The 20737-nt window shown below is 44.7% G+C and overlaps 1 protein-coding gene across 1 annotated transcript in view; it reads left to right on the top strand.

Annotated features, from left to right (window-relative positions):
• Positions 1-824: 824 nt before the first annotated feature.
• ADCY10 (adenylate cyclase 10) overlaps positions 825-20737 on the top strand; it is a 75758-nt gene continuing 55845 nt past the window's right edge. Inside the window, exons 1-11 of the mRNA XM_048482532.1 lie at positions 825-984; positions 4175-4279; positions 4661-4699; positions 5401-5544; positions 6791-6996; positions 10052-10151; positions 14380-14468; positions 14639-14830; positions 15332-15453; positions 18791-18867; positions 19882-20071. Of these exons, the coding sequence (XP_048338489.1) occupies positions 825-984; positions 4175-4279; positions 4661-4699; positions 5401-5544; positions 6791-6996; positions 10052-10151; positions 14380-14468; positions 14639-14830; positions 15332-15453; positions 18791-18867; positions 19882-20071 (1424 nt within the window). The remainder of the gene's footprint in view (positions 985-4174; positions 4280-4660; positions 4700-5400; positions 5545-6790; positions 6997-10051; positions 10152-14379; positions 14469-14638; positions 14831-15331; positions 15454-18790; positions 18868-19881; positions 20072-20737) is intronic.

The raw sequence follows: 20737 nt of genomic DNA, 5'->3' as shown, positions 1-20737 counted from the left end.
AATTATGCATTGGATGAAGGAAGTGGATACATTTTTTCTCCCATTCCCATATTGCCAGAACTCAGGGGCACCCAATGGATAATAGATTCAGGACACGCATAAGGAAATATTACTTCAGTGAACGGGTAATGAAGTTGTAGGATTTATGGCCAGTGAACATAGTAGACAAGCATAGATGGGTTTAAAAGGGGGTAGCCAAAGCCATGAAGGCTAAGTCTATTAATGACTAGTAAATCCATTAATGACTAGATAAATCCACTAATGACTAGTAGCTATGGTGAGTAAAGTGATCATTAACATCCAGAGAAAGTATAACTCTGAACCCTAGGAGGTCACAGCAAGGATTGGTCTCCATTGCATTGCTTGCTGGCCCTCTAGGGCTACTGTTTGGCCACTGTTTGTAACAGGGTGCTAGATTAGGGGAAACCCTGGTGTGATCCTCAGAGTCCTTGTTATATTCATAACTTTTATGTGGGCAGTCTCTTGTTACTGAGAAAATGGATGTTGGATTCTTGGGGTGGGGGGAGGTGTCCAAAGGTTGCTTGAGCAAAACAGTTTATGGAGAATCATTAGGTACAACAGCATGGGTGCTGTATCTGGGGTCATGAGCTGGCTTATGGCTGAGTTAGTCAAATATTCGTAAGTACAATGAGCTTAGCAACAGTTGTCATAACAGTTGACATAACTTTTACTGAAGGGGAAGCTGATGTCAATCCATTATGACAAGCTTGGCAACACTGATACTACCTCAGTGTGGACAGGACCCTCACTCTCAGGGCATCACTGCAGAAGATCTAATGCCTTAGCAGTATTGGGACAGCGCCATGACAAATCCATCAATTCCACAGGCTGCTAGGAACACAATCTCTATCCTTGGCAAAGTAGCTGCGCATGTCCCTGACCTCATTGTGTATGGTGATTTCTCACAGAACGTGCCCTCCATTGAAACCTTTGATGGAGTCCTCCTCTTCATAGACATTTCGGGTAGGCGAAGAGCAAATTGATCCTGAGATGTGAATGTGTATGGATTTTAATGGCATCTGAGTATAATAAACAGATGAAGTGAACCAAGCTCTCTGTATGGAGAGATAGCAGGCAACAGAGAGCTTGCATATAGGCGCAGACTTCAGTAAGAATTGTCTTCTGTGATTTTATGATATGTGAAAAGTTCTATGTCAGATATTCTCTGTCAACAGCAGAACAGTTGGGCTCAAAGAAATTGTTGTATTTCTAAAATCTTACACTGCAACTGTGAAGACATTTTTTTTCGCCAGGCAGCTGGCTGCTCTAGAATTTCCCCAGTATGCAAATCCTACTGCCCTGACTCTGGGTGCCTTAGTTGTGCAGGGGATAGTTAATTTCTATTAGATATGAAGTCAATGTTGGATCTTGGAAGAAATTGTGGGAAGGAGGACCAGTTGGAAACAGCCTGGAGAAAAATAGATTATCTTCCATTTAGAGGATGAGTGAGATGCCATTGATTGATTGACTGATTGACTGATTGACTGATTGATTGATTGATTGATTGATTGATTGATTGATTGATTGATTGATTGATTGATTGATTTTTACCCCACCCATTCCTCAAGGGGCTCTGGGCGACTACAGCAACAAGATAATGCATTTAAAATTCCAATAAATAGATTAAAACAGTAAAACAGTTTAAAACAAACTAATTAGGCCACTCACTCCAGACGGTGACTCAGCTTTGCACCCCCTTCCCCTGGGAGGCCAACGAACGATGTAACTACTGACCCGGCAGGCCAGCTGGGAAAGCCCGGCAGAACAGTTCCATTTTGCAGACCCTGCGGAAATATTTAGGTCCTGCAGGACCCTGATCTCAAAAGAGAGCATGCTCCACCAGGTAGGGACCAGGACTGAGAAGACCCTGGCCCATGTCAAGGCCAGCTGGATCACTTTAAGGCCAGGGATTTCCAAGAGGTTCCCCTCCGAAGAATGGAGGAACCTGCTCAGGCAGTATGAGGAGAGACGGCCCCTAAGGTATGTGGGCCCAAGACCGGTCACAGCCTTAAAGGTTAGAACCAATACCTTGAAAATAACCTGGTACTCGATGGGCAGCCAGTGCAGATGGAACAGGACTGGTGTAATGTGGTCCCTACTCGAGGCTCCCATCAGGAGTCTCGCGGCCGTGTGCTACACAAGCTTCAGCTTCCAGGATTAGGTTCAAGGGCAGGCCAGCATAGAGCAATTTACAATAGTCCAATCTGAAGGTGACCATTGCATGGATCACTGTGGCCAGGTCAGAACAGGAGAGATAAGGGGCCAACTGTTGTGCCTGGCACAGATGGTAAAATGCAGTCTGGACCATTTTGGTGACCTGGGCCTCCAGGGAAACCCTGGAATCCAGGATCACCCCTAGGCTGGTCACCTGCCTCGCCGTCAAGCACAGGCAGAATAAAGTTGGGTGGCATCTCCCCATGACCTACCCACAGGACCTCCGTCTTTGCTGAATTCAATTTCAACCTGCTACTTCTTAACCATCCAGCCACGGCCTCCAAACACCACTTGATTTACCAGATGATGTTTACCTCTATGCCATTAAAAGTTTCAGCTGCTCTTTCCAACTCATTAAGCCTCTATTAAATACTCAGGACATTTTTTCTCTATACCTGTTGGCAACTGAAATGGGTAACCCCTGGTCGTACGACAGTGTGATTCCCAAGTTGGCAGCATCCATGCTGACAAGTGGATAATTCCAAAATACCCTTTAACATCTCTCCATATAGAATTTTCAAAGGTTTCACTTGGCTTGAGAAGGCTGATTTCTCCTATTTATTTTGTTAATCTTTTGCTTGAAATCTTAAAGCTACCTTATAAACAAAATCTTACCTTCTTTGAAGAAATATTGGAATCCCACCCTATTTTCCTTAGGACCATATAGACCATTTACTTTGCCTTATAAGCTTGTACACACTAGCAAAAGGAGATAAAGGGGTTTTTTGTTTGTTTGTTTTGGAATTCATATTCCTGGGTGGCAGAATTAAGGGAACAAATATTAGTTGGCACCAGAGGTGGGATCCAGCAGGTTCTCACAGGTTCCCGAGAGTAGGTTACTAATTATTTGTGTGTGCCGAGAGGGGGTTACTAATGGGTGATTTTGCCACGTGATTTTTGCCTTAGTTACGCCCCTCCTCCGCTCCTCAGCAGTAGCGCGCAGAACTTGAAGCAGTCTAGCAGGAGGTGCACCGGCGTGCGGCCTGCGCCTGTGTGCATTCATTTCCTCACTCGCGATCACCGGCGATGGGTGCCGCGCCCTTGCCACAGCCCTCGTCCAGCAATGCCCTCACTGCCATGCCCTAATACCCTGCCCTCGTCATGCCCCGCCCAGCCCCATTGGCGCTACGCCACTGTTTGAATCCCACCACCATGGGAACCTGTTACTAAAATTTTTGGATCCCACCACTGGTTGGCACATATATTTATTTATAAAGAAAAAAGGAGTGGACATTGCTTTGGGTGGCCACAGATGGAAGGGTCACTGCAGTAATCCAGTGTGATGTGTACAATTATGTCTTGATTAACCATTCATGTCATTTTGGTTCTGACCCTTTAAGCAATTTGAGAAAAGTAGTTACAATGCCTTTGTGCATCAAAAGACCTTCAACTTTGGTTCAGGACAGTAGGTCTGTTTCCAAACCTGCCTTTTTCCTGCGTTCCTTCTTGGATTGGTAATTCTGGGTTAGGAAATTCCTGGAGATTTGGTAGCTGAGAGTGGGGAAAGCAGGTTTGAGAAGGGTAAGGACTTTAATGGGGTATATTGCCATAGGAGCGCCAGGCCAAGCCTGGCAGCTGGCGGGAGGGTTGGGGCAGGGACATGAAGGGGGTGTGCAACATTGGAGTCACCAACATCACAATATCACTTCTGGGGGAAAACTGATAGCGACATAGGGTAGCTCCAGGAATCTCTAAACCCCTACTTCACTTGATTTTTTTCCTGGAACTGACACAACAAATCTGGCAATGTTGCTGTGTTCGTTCGTTCGCTTAATTCTCTACTGCGGCAGGCAAAGAGGGCTGCCAGAGAGGGACCTCCTGCTGTTACATAGAGAGCCCAAGGCCCATTTAACATTGTTCCCACCCTTTCCATTTTCTGACTTCAGCTGTAAAATTAATATTTCTTACTATTGATGGTAAATGTTTGTGCCTGTTAAAGGTTTCACAGCACTAACAGAAAAATATAGCACGAACACCAACTTGGCGAATGGTGCTGACCAGCTGACCCAAACACTCAATCGCTATGTGGGTGAGATTGTGGAAGGTGAGTATGGCAGCAATGCTCTCAATCTATCACAAGACGAACATCCTCCCGCTCTGTCAAACAGCTTTCCCAGGGTAGGGGGTATTTTGACACCAGTCCAAATGAGTCCCAGTTCAGATTAATCATTTTAGATGAGGATTCAAATCTCAAGTCAACTAAAGATACACTGAGATATAAAAGAATATGAGATCTCCTTCCCTAAATTTGAGATGGGAATCATGCTACTCAAGTTCACAGGAGTGCTATGTGTCTGATTGACACGAGGATTTAAAACACCTTTCGATGCTCAGATGGGCTATTAAAAATGCAAGCATAAGTTTATCCACTGATTCAGTCTAAGGTTTTTTTTTCCTATAATGTTTTTCTCTCTTTTATCAACAGAGGTGATGGTTTTTGGAGGCGATATACTGAACTTTGCAGGTACAGACTGTAGAGAAAAGATGATAAAAAGTTGGGAGACTTCAGGATAAAAGTCCAAAAATAATAAACAATGGCACATCTATGTCTGGCATCTTCAGAGGCATGTCACGGAGAGAAACACATCTTACTGTGACATGCCTCTGAAGATGCCAGACATAGATACGAGTGAAATGTTAGAAGCAAAAACTACTAGACCATGACCACACAGCCCAGAAAACCCACAACAGCCAATCTATAGGCTTTCTTCCTAGGAAAAGGGCTCCAAGCACTTGGTCATCTTAGACTGTTTCCACATGGTGACAATTCACCAGGTAACGTTCTGCTGTGAACACCTTACAATTAGAATACTGTGCTGTGCTGCACATGAGGCTGTTTGTGATGACAGTCTGAAAGCTTTAACTGCGACTCAGTGCTATTGCCTGATTTGCAATGGGTGGTAACTGGTATATAAATTACAACTGTTCTGGAAAACTAAATTGGGTCCAAGGCATTTGCAAGCTTAATGCAAGCTGCTGGTTTTCATTGTGCAAGTCCTAGACAGTTTTGTCTCAGAGAATGCCTCTTATAAAGATGTTTGATCTGGGTGCTTTGAATATGGCTTAAGGAATGGTAGCAGAACAGTGGTTTAAAAATAGTGCTGGTAAATAAATGAATGAGTTCAATCCTTCCCTCCCCCCTCCCCCCCCCCCAATTCTCTGCAGGGGATGCTATGCTCGCACTCTGGAAAGCAAACCGCCAGCACATCAATGACATCATCTTTCTGGTCCTGAAATGCAGTTTGAGAATCCAGCAAGAGTACGGAGTCCGCGATACAGAGGTGGGGCTGGAGCTGCGAGTGAAGATAGGTACTGTCTCGTCTTCCAGGGCAGACTTTAGAAAGCCAGTTAATTCCCAAATTATAAGGTTCAGAGTCATCCTCACAGCATGCTAGGTGAAGTAGAAGAGCAGACAGAGATGGAAAATAGTTAGGCAGGAGCATTCGGGGGTCTCAGCCTCCTGGCTCTATTTCCCCTTGCTAATAGGTATTTCATTAAGATTAGATGAGGGCTTTGAAACCCTGGTTTGAGTAAACTATGCGTACCAGGTGTCCCCAGCATGGTGCCCAATCATGCCTAAAAATTTTCCTGGTGCCTCCCAAGTGTTTTTAGCAAGTGGATGGGGGCACAGTGAAGCTTTTGCCCGGTAGGGCTTCTGGCTGGAAATTTGATTAGCTGCGCACATTAAAAGGTATCCAGTTAAACGGAGTTTATGCCTGAGATGTTAGAGCTGTGCTTAACCTTGCTTCTTGACAATTTGTGGTTGGCTCTGTCTCCCACAGTGGCCATTTTGTGGTTGTGTCCTTCACCCTGTGTCAGAATTCCTGAGGTACCCACAGACTGAAAAGAGTTGGGAACTCCTGATGTAAATGTTAATTGCCTGAAAGCAAACCAATTGCCTGTATTTACAGATAGTTGGAGTCCACCAAACTAGAATCTGAAGGTGATTGATTAAAACACTGCTAGTCCTAATCATGGCTTCGTGTGCTGTATGAATACAGGTGTCCTGGTTTAATCCTGGCTTTGTTAATTAACAGTTTGTTTCCCAGTGATACCCTCCCAGGCTACACAGAGAAGGCAATGAAACTAACATTTGTTGAGGCAAAGCTATGCCCGTTGCCTATGAAGAGAATCATGTTTTCCCAAACTAAGCATGTTTTCATGTGATGACTGAACTGAGCCTGTCATTTCTTCAAATAGCAAATGATGGTTGAGCGTCAGTCAATACAGCAGTAAATTTGTGCCAGCCACAGTTTCTGTATTTAGAAGATTTACCAAGTTTACAGAAAAATATTGCTTTGTACATTTTGAAAAAGGGAAGTTCTCACCTTAAAATGACTTGAGGAGGGCTGAACATTGTCTGGAAACATAGAACTCTGAGGGTAGTTGTATATCAGTTAAAGGACAGAGCAGAAGAAAACTGGAAGGGAAGACCCCAAAGGAACTTAGAGCCCAGACTGACATTTGAAGGCACATGTTAGAGGAGGTACTGTCTAAAATGATCATTGTATGCAGTGGTCAGTTTCCACAGGGAACTTGTTTCGTATCTTGCCAGGAATATCTGCAGGCCACGTCACAAAAGTTGTTGTTGGAAATAACAGGCAACAGTATTTCCTAGTAATTGGCCGGGCAGTGGATGAAGTGCGATTGGCCCAGAACTTAGCAAAAGCTGGTGAAATTATCCTGTCACCAAATGGCTGGGAGCTCTGCCACCGGAACCTCATTGAGATTCAAAAGATCCCAAATGAACGAGCTGTCAAGGTGAGCACATGATGTTGTGGACTGTTGGGGGAAGCGCTCTCTGTTGTGACAGTGCTTTGTTACCAGATCAAACGTTTCAAAGAGTATGATGGAGTCTATGAGAACAACTTGGCTGAGTTCAAAGCAGCTTGCAAATAAAGAACCAACTCAAACAACATCACAGATCATTACACTACTGTTTAAAATGTTTATTTAAAAGAAACAAATAGCTGCAGGGGAAAGATACATTTGTCAAAAGTATTCAAACCAACAAAAAGTAATTTTCACTTGCCATCTGCATAGGTTGATATCAACGTATGTCAGAGGCGTAACTCCAAGGGGAATGGGGGGTGCATGACGCACCAGGTGCACGGCCCCGTGGGGGTGTGGCGAGGGTGTTCCGGGGGCATGCCGGGGCGGGACGGGGCATTCCGGGGCGGGATGGGGGCATTCCGGGACGGGGGCGGTCGGAGGACACACTGGTGCACTGGGCGCTTCCCCCCCTTGCTACGCCTCTGACGTAGGTGTAAAGCAGACATCTCTGGGGGTGGTTGTAGCACTTTACCTTCTTTGGAGCTGTTGGTGATGCTGTGGTATGGCTGGTTTATTTAGATCAATATTTAGATCAATCTGCCAATACTGGCAAAGGGGATGCATTTGCTGTGTACTCTCGATGGCTGAGAGAGCAACTGCCCAATCTTTTGCCTACCTGGCCATAGAAGACATTATTGGTGGACAGGCCCAAAATCCCTGGCTCAGAGGAGAACTTTAGGAGAAGCCAGGAAGAAACATCAGGTTGATGGGAGCAAAGTGGACAAATGGGGTGCTTCTGGAACTGATAATTCATTTCACAGTCCATTATATTTCACAGACAGAATTTTCCTAAGCTAGATACAATTATATTGTTGCTGCTGTTTGGAACCCCACCCACTTTATCACTCAGCTGTGGTTAATAGTTTATACTTTGTCATAAGGGATACTGCTATTCCTTTGTTTTACAGCTTGAAATGATTTTAATTACACAGCAGTCATCATAATGCCAAGTGCACACATTCAACCAGGCAGGGTTTTTTTTTTAATACACACACAGCCCTTTGTGTCTGACGTATATGATTTATGACTGATTTGTCTATTTAAACAATTACCTGCTGTGCAGAGCAGCAAGGATAGGGAGAGTAGAATTTGATTAAAAGGTGAATGAGATCACACATTCCGACTGTTCTGCACTGTTGGGGAAATGGCAAAATATCCCACAGAACTGTTACCCAAATTCATCTGGTCTAGTCCTTTAACAGTTGGGGGAATTATACCCTGTTGAGGATAAAGATGACAAAAGATTTGTGAATTCATCTGCCATTTCCTGGACCGTCTTTGTTCTAGAAATGCTTGGCTTGGGTCCTAGCACTTAGGTGACAAAACTAGATAGGCACTAGAACCCAAGTGGAGCATTCTAGAACAAAAACAGTCCAGAAAATGGTGCATGGATTCACAAATCTCCTGTCAACTTTGTCATGAACAGGGTGTGGCTGAATACGGAACTGCAATGAGAGAGGCAGGTAGGGGAATCTCCACCTGTTTATTCAGAGATCTCTTCCCCCAAAGAAATCCACTCGAAACTGGGATTAAAAGGAAAGGGGGTTACAATTTATTAAGGGATGGAAAATAATAAAAGTACATTCACAAGGTGGAAAACACACACAGTATTTTAAGGAGCCTAGGAAATAGAGCGACGACTGATAGCAGGAATAGAAAAAGGCATTGAAAGGAGGGTGATATTTACTGTTCCAGAAGAAGTCTGAGGAGAGTGATAGAAAAGTGGCCAGCGCTTCTTGCAGGCAAATGTTGGGCTCATGGAGAAAATTCAGGTGTGATTTGCCAAAGATGGGGGTGGGTGGGTGTCTAGTTATAGGAAATATTGACCTCCTGGCAATGATAAGAGGGGCAATCTTCCTGAAACAAAGTTCTTTTCTCAGGCACAGACAATGCCATGGGAAAAGATCTGATGAGATTAAAATCTGGTTGAGCCCAAGACTTGATGAGTTGGGGCAGTTCTGATGAAATCAAAACAGAGGCATTCCAAGTCCTGATGAGCTTGGACTGTTAAAACAAACAAATTCTGGGGGCTTGACAACCTTTAATAGTTGGGCAGGAGATCTGAGATTAAGTTAATGTGGTATTTAGGGCAAAGGGTGCAGGGCAATCTTGCTGGTTTGCTGATGAGATCAGGGTGTGGACATTGCCAGCTCTTTGTCAAGCTGGAGCCAGGCACTCAGTCTTAAGGCTGGGCTGTTGTTTATCAGATTTGAGTGGCTGTGCCCTTCGGAGGGGCATTATCTGAAGCTTTGCATTCTTAATATGGGAGGGGAAAGACTGATGTTATGTGTCAGATAGATCCTCTTGATATCAAAGTAAGAATGGCATCCATCTTACCTTTGCTGTGCCCCAAGAGACTGGACTGCACATGACATCAAGATTATGATTGGTAGAGTACTCAGCTGATCCCAGCAGAAATGCCCCCCCTCCCACATCTGACTACAGCTTGCCTGGGTATCAGAACAGACCCAAATGGGTACCAAAGAACAGTCTGCCAAACAATCAGCCTCCTGTTCACAACTGGCACCCTGCCAGGCTTTGGAGCAATCTTACAACCAAGCTTGTCCCCTCACTATTTTAGTGATCCCTTAAAGCAAATTAGCAGTAGCTCCATGGAACAGACATCAGGAGGAAAATAATTGCAACTGCCTTTAGCACTGAACTACAAATGTACTTTAAAAAAAAACTTCCACTCTCTGACGCTCAAGGAATGGAGCCCCATGATTTGGAAGTTCTTTAGCTACAGGTCAGAATCCTAAGCTCCAAGGACAATTATTTTCTTACCAGTGGAAGTGACTGTGGTAGTCAGAGATCCCACGTATCATGGAGAGACCAGGGTACGGGGACACAGGAGAAGGAAAAAATGGAATACAATTTGCACCATGCGCTGGGTGTGTCGGGATTTGTGCTGGGAAAAGATGGACCTAGATACAAGGAATGGGAGGGACCACTGCTGAATGGCACTAATTCCTTTCATCTTCAGGTTAAATACCTCAAGATTTCCCCTCAGGAGTTTGATGAAGAAAAGTTCTTTAACAGGTGTGTAGAACATCTGGCTGACAATCACATCTGTGATGGTTCAGGTAAGTCCTATTACCATGCCAACAATTCTGGCAAGGAGCACTTTCTATATTGTTTGATTACAGGCACCTCACTCCCTGCCTGTACTGTTTTCCTATTGTGTTTGCCCATCTCACAATTGCTTGTTTGACTTTGAAACAAGTTTCAAAGGGCTGTCCTTAGAACCAGTATCCCTGTTCAATCACTGTCTCCTCTTTAGACTTCCCTATACGTTCTGAGCTGTCTACTTACAAAATAAAGATAATGGCACATAACCTTCCTTACACTGAAGGAAGTCCCTGCAGCCCTTCTTCAGCCTAAGGGGCCTTCCTCCAACTTAAGAATCTCTTTGACTGAAGGAAGAGCCAGTTATGTTGGACAAAGGCTCTTTAGGTTGGAGGACGGCTTCAAACTCTGTTCAGTGGAGTGGTACATGCCACCATGCATTTCATTATTTTTCTGATGCCGTAGAGTCTTGGTACAATGTGATTGGCTGCTAGCTGGAATTGACACCGGGTGCATCTTTTCTGTCACTTATCTGGCTGTAAAATGGGAACTGTGGTGATGTCACCTACCCATCTGTTTTCCCTTCCAAGGTTTATAAGAGCACTCTGTAAGAGAGTAGTTTTAACAAGTAAAACCATGTATGGGTGGAAGGACTAAACCCCTTATCTCCTTTCCACATCACCCCAATCTGAATGGGAGACCTGCATGCTTGAAATTTAGTTTTGAAAGATGTCATGACACCTGTGATCACCAGCTTGTCTAGTTAGATTCTGAGTTTTCCATGAGTAGTTAACTTTTTATCTCTGTGTCTGTACATGGTAGTGAAACATGATTATTGAGAAATTGCTGTCTGGCATTTGGCGGACGGGAGGGTAGCACTTGGAACTTCCATTTTCAGTCTACATTCCTGTTTGTACTCCAGCAGGTGCAAGCAATATCCCTGTCCCCACCCCCACCCCGGCCTTTTAGCCAGCATTGCCTGTCATCTGAAGAAGCAAGTGTAGTCTTTGCCTCTGTCTCTATCATCTGAACCTGAAGTGCACATTCTAAAAAGCTTAAAAAGCAAGAAGAAGAAGAAGAAGAAGAAGAAGAAGAAGAAGAAGAAGAAGAAGAAGAAGAAGAAGAAGAAGAAGACGACGACGACGACGACGACGACGACGACGACGACGACGACAAAACAGGATTTCTTAGACCAAAGATATTCAAAATTTCCAGACATAGTATTGTGCCTAGATATCTTCCCCAAAACCTTATATGATTTTAGCACCTTATTCTCAAGATATGTCAAAGGGTTTCACTGCATATTGAAGTGGGTGGTGGTAGTATTGATTGCCATGGCCACTAGTTCCAGGAAAAAGACAAAAAAGGGCATTCACGCCACAGAAGACATTTCCCTCAACTCTCGAATTTCTCAGGTTCCACCTCTTAATAGGAAAGGAAGGAATGAGAAAAAAATGGTGGGCACAACTTTACAAAAAGGCAAGTCTTACTAATAGCTATCCGGGGCAATATAAATGTTCTTTTCTCAAAGTCTGATGTTTACCAGTGCAGGTAATAATGGTTTTGATGAAAGTGGTACTTCAATAGGATTCTGTAAGGCTAAATTAGAATTGTAAGGGAAGGAAGGCAATCATGAGGATCTCATGGAGCGTTTAAATACAAAGAAGGTTCAGGTAGATGTGGTGGATTAATTCACACGACTCCTGACATGTTTCCCTGAGACAGTAAAGCGTTACATATCTAATAAGATGAAGCCTTGAAGTCTCTGCTGTCAAGTGCCATACATTGATCCACAAAGAAATGTAAATATGTTCATAGAATCAAACAGGCATTTTAAAGAAGGATACTTTGGCCAGAGTGGTGGGCCACTGCGAGTAGCAGAGAGCTGGACTAGATGGACTCTGGTCTGATCCAGATGCTTTGTTCTTATGTTCTTATGTCTTAGAAATATGGGCATGTTCAAGTTAAGGTGACCAGATCAAGTGCTGGCGAGAAGAGGTGGATGTTGGTGGTTTGCTGTAATGTAGTCAAAATCCCTTAAAGAAGGGACAGTATCTATTCCTTTCATATCCAGTTATCTGTAAGGGTCTGTTACTCAAATCAATAATTGTGACTCAGAAAAGGTTCAAGAGCTTTATTGACCTGTGTCAGGACCTTAGGTGCAGAAAGCCAGAGCTGGTGCTCAAGCTTTTACAGCAGGTATATCTTCAAACATTGCCCATTCAGGTGTTCCCCCTTCCCACCGGTTCCAACAATAGCCTGCATGAGAAAAGGATAGTGTGAAGACAGTATTATTATGTGTTCTGCTCAATGACAGTGATAGAACTCACTTCCTTCTCCAGGAAGTGGGGGGAAGGAGTGAGGTATGCATATTTCACTAGTTACAAACACAGCAATAGAAAACAGAATGGGCTGTCAGGACTCAGATAACAGCAAACGCAGGTGTGACCTTGGCTCCAGCCTGTTGATGCCAGACTGGGTGGGAGCCAGGCCTGACATTATCCCTTCCAGAAACAATCCCCCCCCCCCCCCCCGCAATTCCCCCAGTGAATCTGAAGTTCTTGTCTAGTTCAGTACGAAATGCTCAGTTGCCACGTTGGAATGGGGTTTCTCACCAGTTGATTTACTATGCCATGAGTCTGATGATTGATTGGGTGACCCAAGAACTTTTTGAACAGAGAAGGTTTGTGCCTACAGCTCCATTTACAGTTTTAAATGGAAATGAATGTTCCTCATGCCTCTCCACTGCCATTATTTAGTTTGATTCCTGATTGTTCTTTAGCTTTGCTTGCTCCCTCTCTCCCTGTCTTACATGCACGCTTGTCGTACTGTCCACCACTTGCTGTTTCCCTGCTACCTATTTGCCCGCTCTTTACAACTTGAACTTTCTGCCCACTCACTCTCCTTTCCATGTTTTTGCAGGCCCTCTTGTAGCTGGACTGCCATTCATTGTTAGAGGAGGCTTGCTTCTTTGCCTGCATACAGCAAATGCCTGCAAGGAAGAGGTGGAGCTTGTTTGGCATAGCTGCCTCTCATGCTTTTTTCAATGGCTGGGCCCAGTGCAGCAACTAGCCATCTTGATAACAGCCCATTCTTGCACAGTGCCTGGCGGAATGGTGTCACCAGACCTGTAGCTGGAACATTTTTATGGGGTGTGGGGGATGAATGCGTGTTTTGAGGGGGAATCCATCGCTATTTACTATATTTACATTACAGACTCATTTTTACTTGAGGTTCAAGGTGGATTACATGATATAAAGCAACGTAATCAAATAGCATGAGAGCTCTCTAAAGCAAAGCAGCAATTCCCCAGCAATAAGAATTCTTCAGGACTATTATGGAACACTGTCCTGTTTTCTCTGTCCTTTGCTTTGTTCAAAGTGTGGTACAACATGATTTTTACCCCTTCATTACTTAATCTCTTTCTCTCTTTACTTCAACATAATTTTACTTCACTGCTTGCAGGCTTTTAAAATCAGGACTCTTCAGCCGTGTTCCCTATTCATTCTGTTTTAGCCAAATGCATAGAGAATTTATACTTGGAAATATGTATGACAGGATTTACACCTTTTTGCTTCAGCCGTTTCCTTTTCCCTTTACATAGAGAATCGACACTTGAAAAACTTGTGACAGATTTCATATGAACCCCTAGTGCTGATTCGAGAGACACTGCAAATGATTGATGAGGCACTACTCTCTTTTGCCCCACTGTGGCTATGGGCCTTGGTGTCACCCAGCTCCAGGCAGGCACAGAGAGCAAGATTATTCTTTGTACTGGCTGTTGTGTGTTTTCTGGGTTGTGTGGCCATGGCCTGGTAGTTTTTGCTCCTAACATTTTGCCCATTTCCATGGCTGGGATCTTCAGAGGCAAGTCTCAGAGAGAAACACATCTTACTATGACATTCCTGTGAAGATGCTAGTCATAAAGGTGGGTGAAAACTACCAGACCATAGTTACACAGTCCAGAAAACTCACAACAGCTAGTTGATTCCAGCTGTGAAAGCCTTCAACAATTCGTTACTCGTTGTGCTTTATTTTTGCATAAAATTTGAACATATCACATCATAAATGTTATAGTAGTTTTCTCTGAGGTTCAGTTTTTGATGGACATGTTGCAGCTTCATTGACCATGAGTGCTGAAGAACCTTACAAACAGAAAGCAACAAAATGGGGGCAAGCCCTTCAGTCATGGTGGGCTTTTCTACTGCATCTTAATCTTCTAAATGTCCTCTTTTCATCCCCCAGAGATCCTAAGGAGAGCCTCAGTACTGGCTCCAAATGTAGAACTTGAGAAAAGCCTGAGAAAATTCATAACAAGGAATATCTTGAAGAAGGTACTTCAATGAGAGCTTGAATTACTGATTGTTTTTTTATTGCTATAACATGATAAGCCCTCTTCAATACCAGGAACCTGGCAACCATGCAAATTGGGAGTGCCCCCCACCTGCAGTTCTCCCAGTATGTGCAAGTACAATGTTATCCATTACAAAACTCTGTTTTTCAGATTGATGATGACCAGCCGCTGGAGTATTTATCAGAGCTTCGTCCGGTTACCATGGTCTTTGTAAATTTGCAGTTTGATGAAACTGCCGATACTTTCCACTTGTCCAAGGCTGTCCAGGATGCTAACCTTTACCTCACAGAAATATTTCGCCCCTTCAGAGGCAAGATCAACAAGGTTTTCATGTTTGACAAAGTAAGTCTTCTGATCATGGGTTGATTTTCGTGGCTGTTCCAAAGGGATGTATATCCAGTTCCAATTTGACCACTCATCACTTGCTGCAGGAACTGGAAAACTAATCTAGTGTTCCATACTGGTATCATTCCTGCGAAAAGCAAAATTGATTAACCCATGTAATCAAAATTCAGAGCAAACGATCAAAATAAATGGGTATAAGAGAGCTGCCCCCATTTGGACGTACACCTTAACAGAGTTAGGGTGTGTGTGTTTGTGTGTCTCAGTGAAGCTGAGAGCCATACCATAAAGGGTATAGACTCTGTCAAGAAGCTAAACTCCTAGCAGAGTCACTCAAGAAGGGTCACAGGTGGAAGGGAAATCAGTAGCAAAATCAGTGTCTCATCAGCTTTTCATGTCATGGTGAAGGGTATTTCTACATGCCTTTTGCCAACACATGACTGTTTTCGGAACCAACCCTTTCTGATGTTTCTTTTTTTTCCCCTCTCCCCCTCCCTGAAGGGCTGCACATTCCTTTGCCTTTTTGGTCTCCCTGGAGACAAACAAGCGAATGAGAGCGCGCATGCTCTGGATTGTGCCCATAAGATCCACAACTTTTGTTCCGCATCACTCATGAAAGTAAAGTAAGTGACTAAGGGTGGTGATGCCAATGAGATGTATCTAGTAGTGTTACTTCAGAGCTCCACCTTCTGACCTTCTGCACAGTGATGGTCGTTAAACCTGCATGCGTGCCACTTATAATGGCTGCCTCTGCCGCAGTTCCAGATGTGCATACCTATTATCAGTAAGAAACCTGGTAGCTGGGACGTGGATGCAAGCAGCAGAGAAAGCTCTTAGAGCAGGGGTTCTGTTCCAGGTTCTTCTTAGTTGAAATTCATATATACAATTCCCATCAGCCCCTGCCAATTGGTAGTGCTGATGGGAATCGTAGTCCATGAAATCTGGAGGGACATAGATTGGAGACCACTGTCTTAGAACAATAACTGTGATAAAGGAAGAGGAGTCAGGTAGAGAGGCTGAGGAGGCCTGCTGTGTCCCAGGGACTCTGAGGCATTCTGGGATACTATGTATTTATATATTTTCTGCCTTGCTTTTCTCCCAAGGGGTCCCAAAGCAATTACAAAAATACAAATTAAATAAAAGGGGGGGGGGGAATGACAGCTATCTTTGGAGTGGGTGCTGGATTAATGGCTGGCTCATTCAAGGCCACAGTGATGCTGAACAAAAAAAATTTGCTCTTGCCTTCCACCTCTGGTCACAGCCAGGCTTTTATACCTGCAAGGGAAAACAGAAGCTCAGCTTGGATCTGTTGTAGCTGGCAGAGATGTTCCTCCACATTCCTTTCCCTGGTGTCATAAATATGTTTCAAATGGAAAGGGACATGAAAAATGCTGGGGTACTTTATTGTCTCTTGGCTCAAATTTACCTTGAACAGTAACCTGGCCTGAGGGGTCAAAACCTATTTCAGTAGTGTTCTCTGCATACTGATGTAATCCCATGTTAATGCATTGTTAGTTACACACTGACCCCCAGAAGTTGAGACCATAGGGTTATGAGTTCTTGGACTACAGGTGAAGAAGGAGATCTGACACCCACTGAAATATGGCGATCACTGTTCCTGAGTATGCAGCATCCAGCACAACCTAGAAGGGATGTTATCGTGCATGGGGAGTACTCTGGCACATATCCTAAATGCTGTGGTTTTCACAGAGGTTTTCAGTGAGTTCTGGAGCATCACCCAGGTGCAATAGCATCACTTTTGGGTGGCACTGGAAGTTGCATCAACATGCTAGGGACAACTATCGCTTGCTCTCTGTAAATTCCTGTCTTTCCCCTTTTGCGCTGGTAGCCAGGCCATACTCTAGATCAGGGGTCCCCAACATGGTGCCAACTGGCATCTTTTCTGGCACCTGTGCTTTTAAGAAGTGAGTGGGACCCAGTAGGACTTTTGCCCAGCAAGGCTATTAGAAATTTGATTGGCTGTGCTAATTTTTTAAAACGTTCTTTGGCTGCACTGCCACCATAGCACAAAGAGCTGCACTGCATTACTGAAGTTAAGCTGTGACAATCATTTTGTGATTGGCGGCTCCTCCTGCAGCAGCCATTTTGTTGCTGCCCCCACCATGCAGTGAGCAGCTGTAACAAGTGCCAGCCATCCTGAGAGTTTCCTATAAGTACTTCTGCATTGCGCCTGGAAGTGAGATACTAGCACAGAGGCCAGCAGCATTTTCGTCTTTTCTGTAGGAGTGATTGACAGGAGGCCTCCGGATATAAAGGGAGGCCTAGCAACCCTATCTGTACAGTCGAGTTGGAGGATTCATAGAGTGTAGCTGATGTGATGTGATGTTATAATCTCCGTAGCGAAGCCCGGGTATCCTGCTAGTATCCATATGTTGCTGACATGATTACCTGGTGGTTAGCAGCCATCACTAAAACAATCACATCAGCTAGCTACACTCTAGTTCCAATGCGCTTACTCTTTCCCCAAAAGATTTTGGCGATGCCAGAATAGGGCTGGCAACTCTATTTGACCACAAAGTCCTGCTACTGTTATATATACAAAAAGGGACTGCAGATGTGGGCTAACAAAACACAGAGGCAGTGACAAAGGGATGTAAAACTGCGCCCGGGACATGAACTGCCCGCGCACCCCCTCCCGCCCCGCCCCGCCCCGCCCCGCCCCCTCCCTCCTCACTTTCGAAACTCCCCCAGCCCCACCCCCTGACATGTGAATGCAATGGCAGCGCCCGGGCCGAGCCACCTCAGATGTCCACATTGCAGCTCTGCCTCTGCATGGAGGGCCTAACAAAAAGTAACAAAAATAATTGGTGGCCCACACATCAGGGCTCTGTGACATGTGGGCTGAAGAACACTTCTCTACACTTTTTTTTCAAGCTTGTTTTTCACAACAATAAAAGCTAGAAGGCCCCTTTCTTTTCTTTTGGGATTTTTTGGTTGCTGAATCCTTCCCAATCCTCACCCTTTGGGCATTTCTATGCTTGCATGGCATGGTAGGATGCAGACAACTTGTCCATCTCTTTTATGTCTTTACTAGCAGTAAAAACCGGTTGAATGAAGACGTACAACCGGTGCTGGAAAACTGGTGTGTTAAGGGTGCCCACTGAGGGGGTAACTCCTCCTACCTTTCTTGCCTCCTTGGCCCAGCCTCACCAGAAACCATAGGGGGCTTCTTTCACTCCCCCAGGCAGTGTTTCTCCCCACTCACAGGGTCTCACTCCCTCCTTCATCCCCACCCCCCTTCCATGCCCCGATGCCGATGCCTGTTCAGTGCCATGGGGAGCTGCTGGAACTGCCTCCATCTTGCCTCTCCCACTTCTCATGCTCTTCCTGCATTGGACCCGCACTCAGCTGTTCCTGGGCTCAATGCACTTCCCTGCCGCCTGGCCCTGCGGCCCACTCCCTCCTGATTCAACCAGTGTGCTGGCCATCACCTGCCCCTGCTCCCTGCAGCCAGGCACCTGCAGGAGACAAGAGGCTTCTCTTTCGTTGGACAAGCAAGGGAGGTGGGAGGGGATCATCCAGCCCAGCATTGTCTTCTCAATTTATCTGGCTGCTGTGGTGGTTCTTCAGACTCCTGATGACACTGTTGGGAGGAGGAGGAGGGGGGCTTTGGGCTATTGAATCCCAGGCGGCGGCACCTGCTCCAAGAGCCAGACCTGCCACTTTCCTGGGACACATGCCAAACAATTACCTGTTTTGTCTAAGCCCTGCCCCTCAAAGCTTCTCTTTAGTTCAACTGACCAAGCCTTCTCTGCATTTTGATTGGCTGCATCGTTGTCACCCAGCTCTTGGCTTACTCAATTTTCTATAGAGATGTCTGTTTGTAGCTTTGTTCTTTAGACATTGGAAAGAAAGAAAATACTGAGACACTCCAAGGGTGGGCAAAATGTCAGGAGGTTTCTTTGGCCTACTGACCTAATTTTCCTCCTTGTGTTGTAGGCTTGTTTCTGTTGGAGTCACCAGTGGGCCGGTGTTCTGTGGAGTGGTCGGTCATCGCCTGAGGCATGAATATACAGGTACTACCACTGTGGACCTTTGGTAACTGCCCAGTGTCCAAGACAAACCTTTGGTGCTATAAGGGAAACATTAATTCCTCCAACCCTACTTGTACAACTTCCCCCCATTCATCTAGCTGGGATTATGTTGCATCAAATTCCCTTCACAGCCTTCTTCTTCATTGTTTCTACCTTCTGTTATTGTAGCAACTGGCCACCAACTGAGCCTCAGATCTCACCGGCTGCCACAGTCAACCTGAGACAGCTGCTGAGCCCACACTCCACTGAAGTGGTGACTGCACTGGTTTCTCCTCCTTCTGCCTTGCAGGCTACCTCCATATCTACACACCTGTTCTGCTTACTATTTAGCAGGGCAGCTGTAGTGTCTCAGTTATCAGAGAGCGTTTATGGCAAAAATTAAGAAAAATCTCCATTGATGTTAGATTTTTATGGCTTATTCAGTGATTATATTCAAATTCAGTGGCTCAGGTTTGAACAGGTAAATTTGGACAGCTCACCCAAGAAATCCCCCCAAAATAAGAGGTTAGACAAGGTTTTTTGTTGGCAACTTTCTTGATTTGGCTACCATTGATGTTATACGCAGATGACACCGTGCTTCTTTCCTGCTCTTCAATAGGCCTAGGTAAGCTTCTTAAGGCCTTTTCTAACTACTGCTGAAAGGGTCTGGGGGAAGTGGAGAGCAGAACTTGCACTGGGGGACAGTGTGTATGCCGTGAAGTGCAGCTAATAGCGATGCACTGCATTGTTCAGTTGCAACGAGCAGCCAAATGAAGTGGGTTGGGCCTCTTGCCTGTTGAAGTATTGCTTACCTGTTTGCAATTAGTAGGCAGGGCATGGAGAAAGCTGGCAAGAGTTCGAGCAGCCCTAATTCAAACTGCTATAGGTAGCTGCTTAGGTTGATCCATCCCATAAGCGTGGCCTGCTTGAATGTGTTCGTGTAGAAGAGTTCTGATAGTGTCTGATTAAGGCCATAGGCTCAACTTAATCTACTTTCTCACTCTTCCTATGTTACAGTCATTGGCCGCAAAGTGAATCTGGCTGCCCGGATAATGGTCTACTATCCCGGCGTAGTGACCTGTGATGCAGTCACCTACTCTGAATCTAAGCTGCCACACTATTTCTTTCAAGAGGTCCCATCAACTCAGATGAAAGGCATTTTGGACCCTGGGACAATCTATAAATTTCTTGGTATCACTGAGAAAATGTAAGTGCCACCTCCATGTACAGCCAGGCAAAAAAAATGGAAGGACAGGGAGATGTTCCTTGGACTGACTGAAACTTCAATGAGGCACATTCATGGGAGGAAAATGTGTTCAAGGAACACCATCTCCCATAGATGTCATTCCTTGCATTCAGTTCTGAAAAGGCAAAATTCTTGCTTATTTTGATGTTCTATTAATATCAATGCTTTTTGAAAAGATTGCAAAAAATTTTTAGACCAGTAAACTATTGGAGAAACGTATGAACGATACAAAGTGACTTATAGCACTTGATCAGCAGAGTTTGTTGCTTAAACTTTATGCCTTGATTCATGTAATAAAGGAGGGATATAAAAGGACATGGGAGAAACAAAACTAAGAAAAGAGTTAATGCAAAAGATGAGGACCAGAATTTTTAAACAGGGTTTTTGTGTGTCTAGAAATGTTGCATTCAGAGGAAACTGCTTGAAAATAATCTATAGATGGTATTACAAACCTAGTAAGCTGGCAAAAATATATATGGGTAACTAGTCTCTGTTGACAGTGCAAGACTCAACTGAGCTATTTTTGGCATATATGGTAGGGATGCCTAGTGTGAGACATAAGGGAAGTTGCAGATATTCTCACTAAGCCTCTACCAAGACCCTGCTTTGAAGAACTCAGATTGGAAA

The sequence above is a fragment of the Sphaerodactylus townsendi genome, unplaced genomic scaffold, assembly GCF_021028975.2.
Source record: "Sphaerodactylus townsendi isolate TG3544 unplaced genomic scaffold, MPM_Stown_v2.3 scaffold_18, whole genome shotgun sequence".
Classification (NCBI taxonomy): domain Eukaryota; kingdom Metazoa; phylum Chordata; class Lepidosauria; order Squamata; family Sphaerodactylidae; genus Sphaerodactylus; species Sphaerodactylus townsendi.
This window is presented reverse-complemented; position numbering and strand designations above follow the sequence as displayed.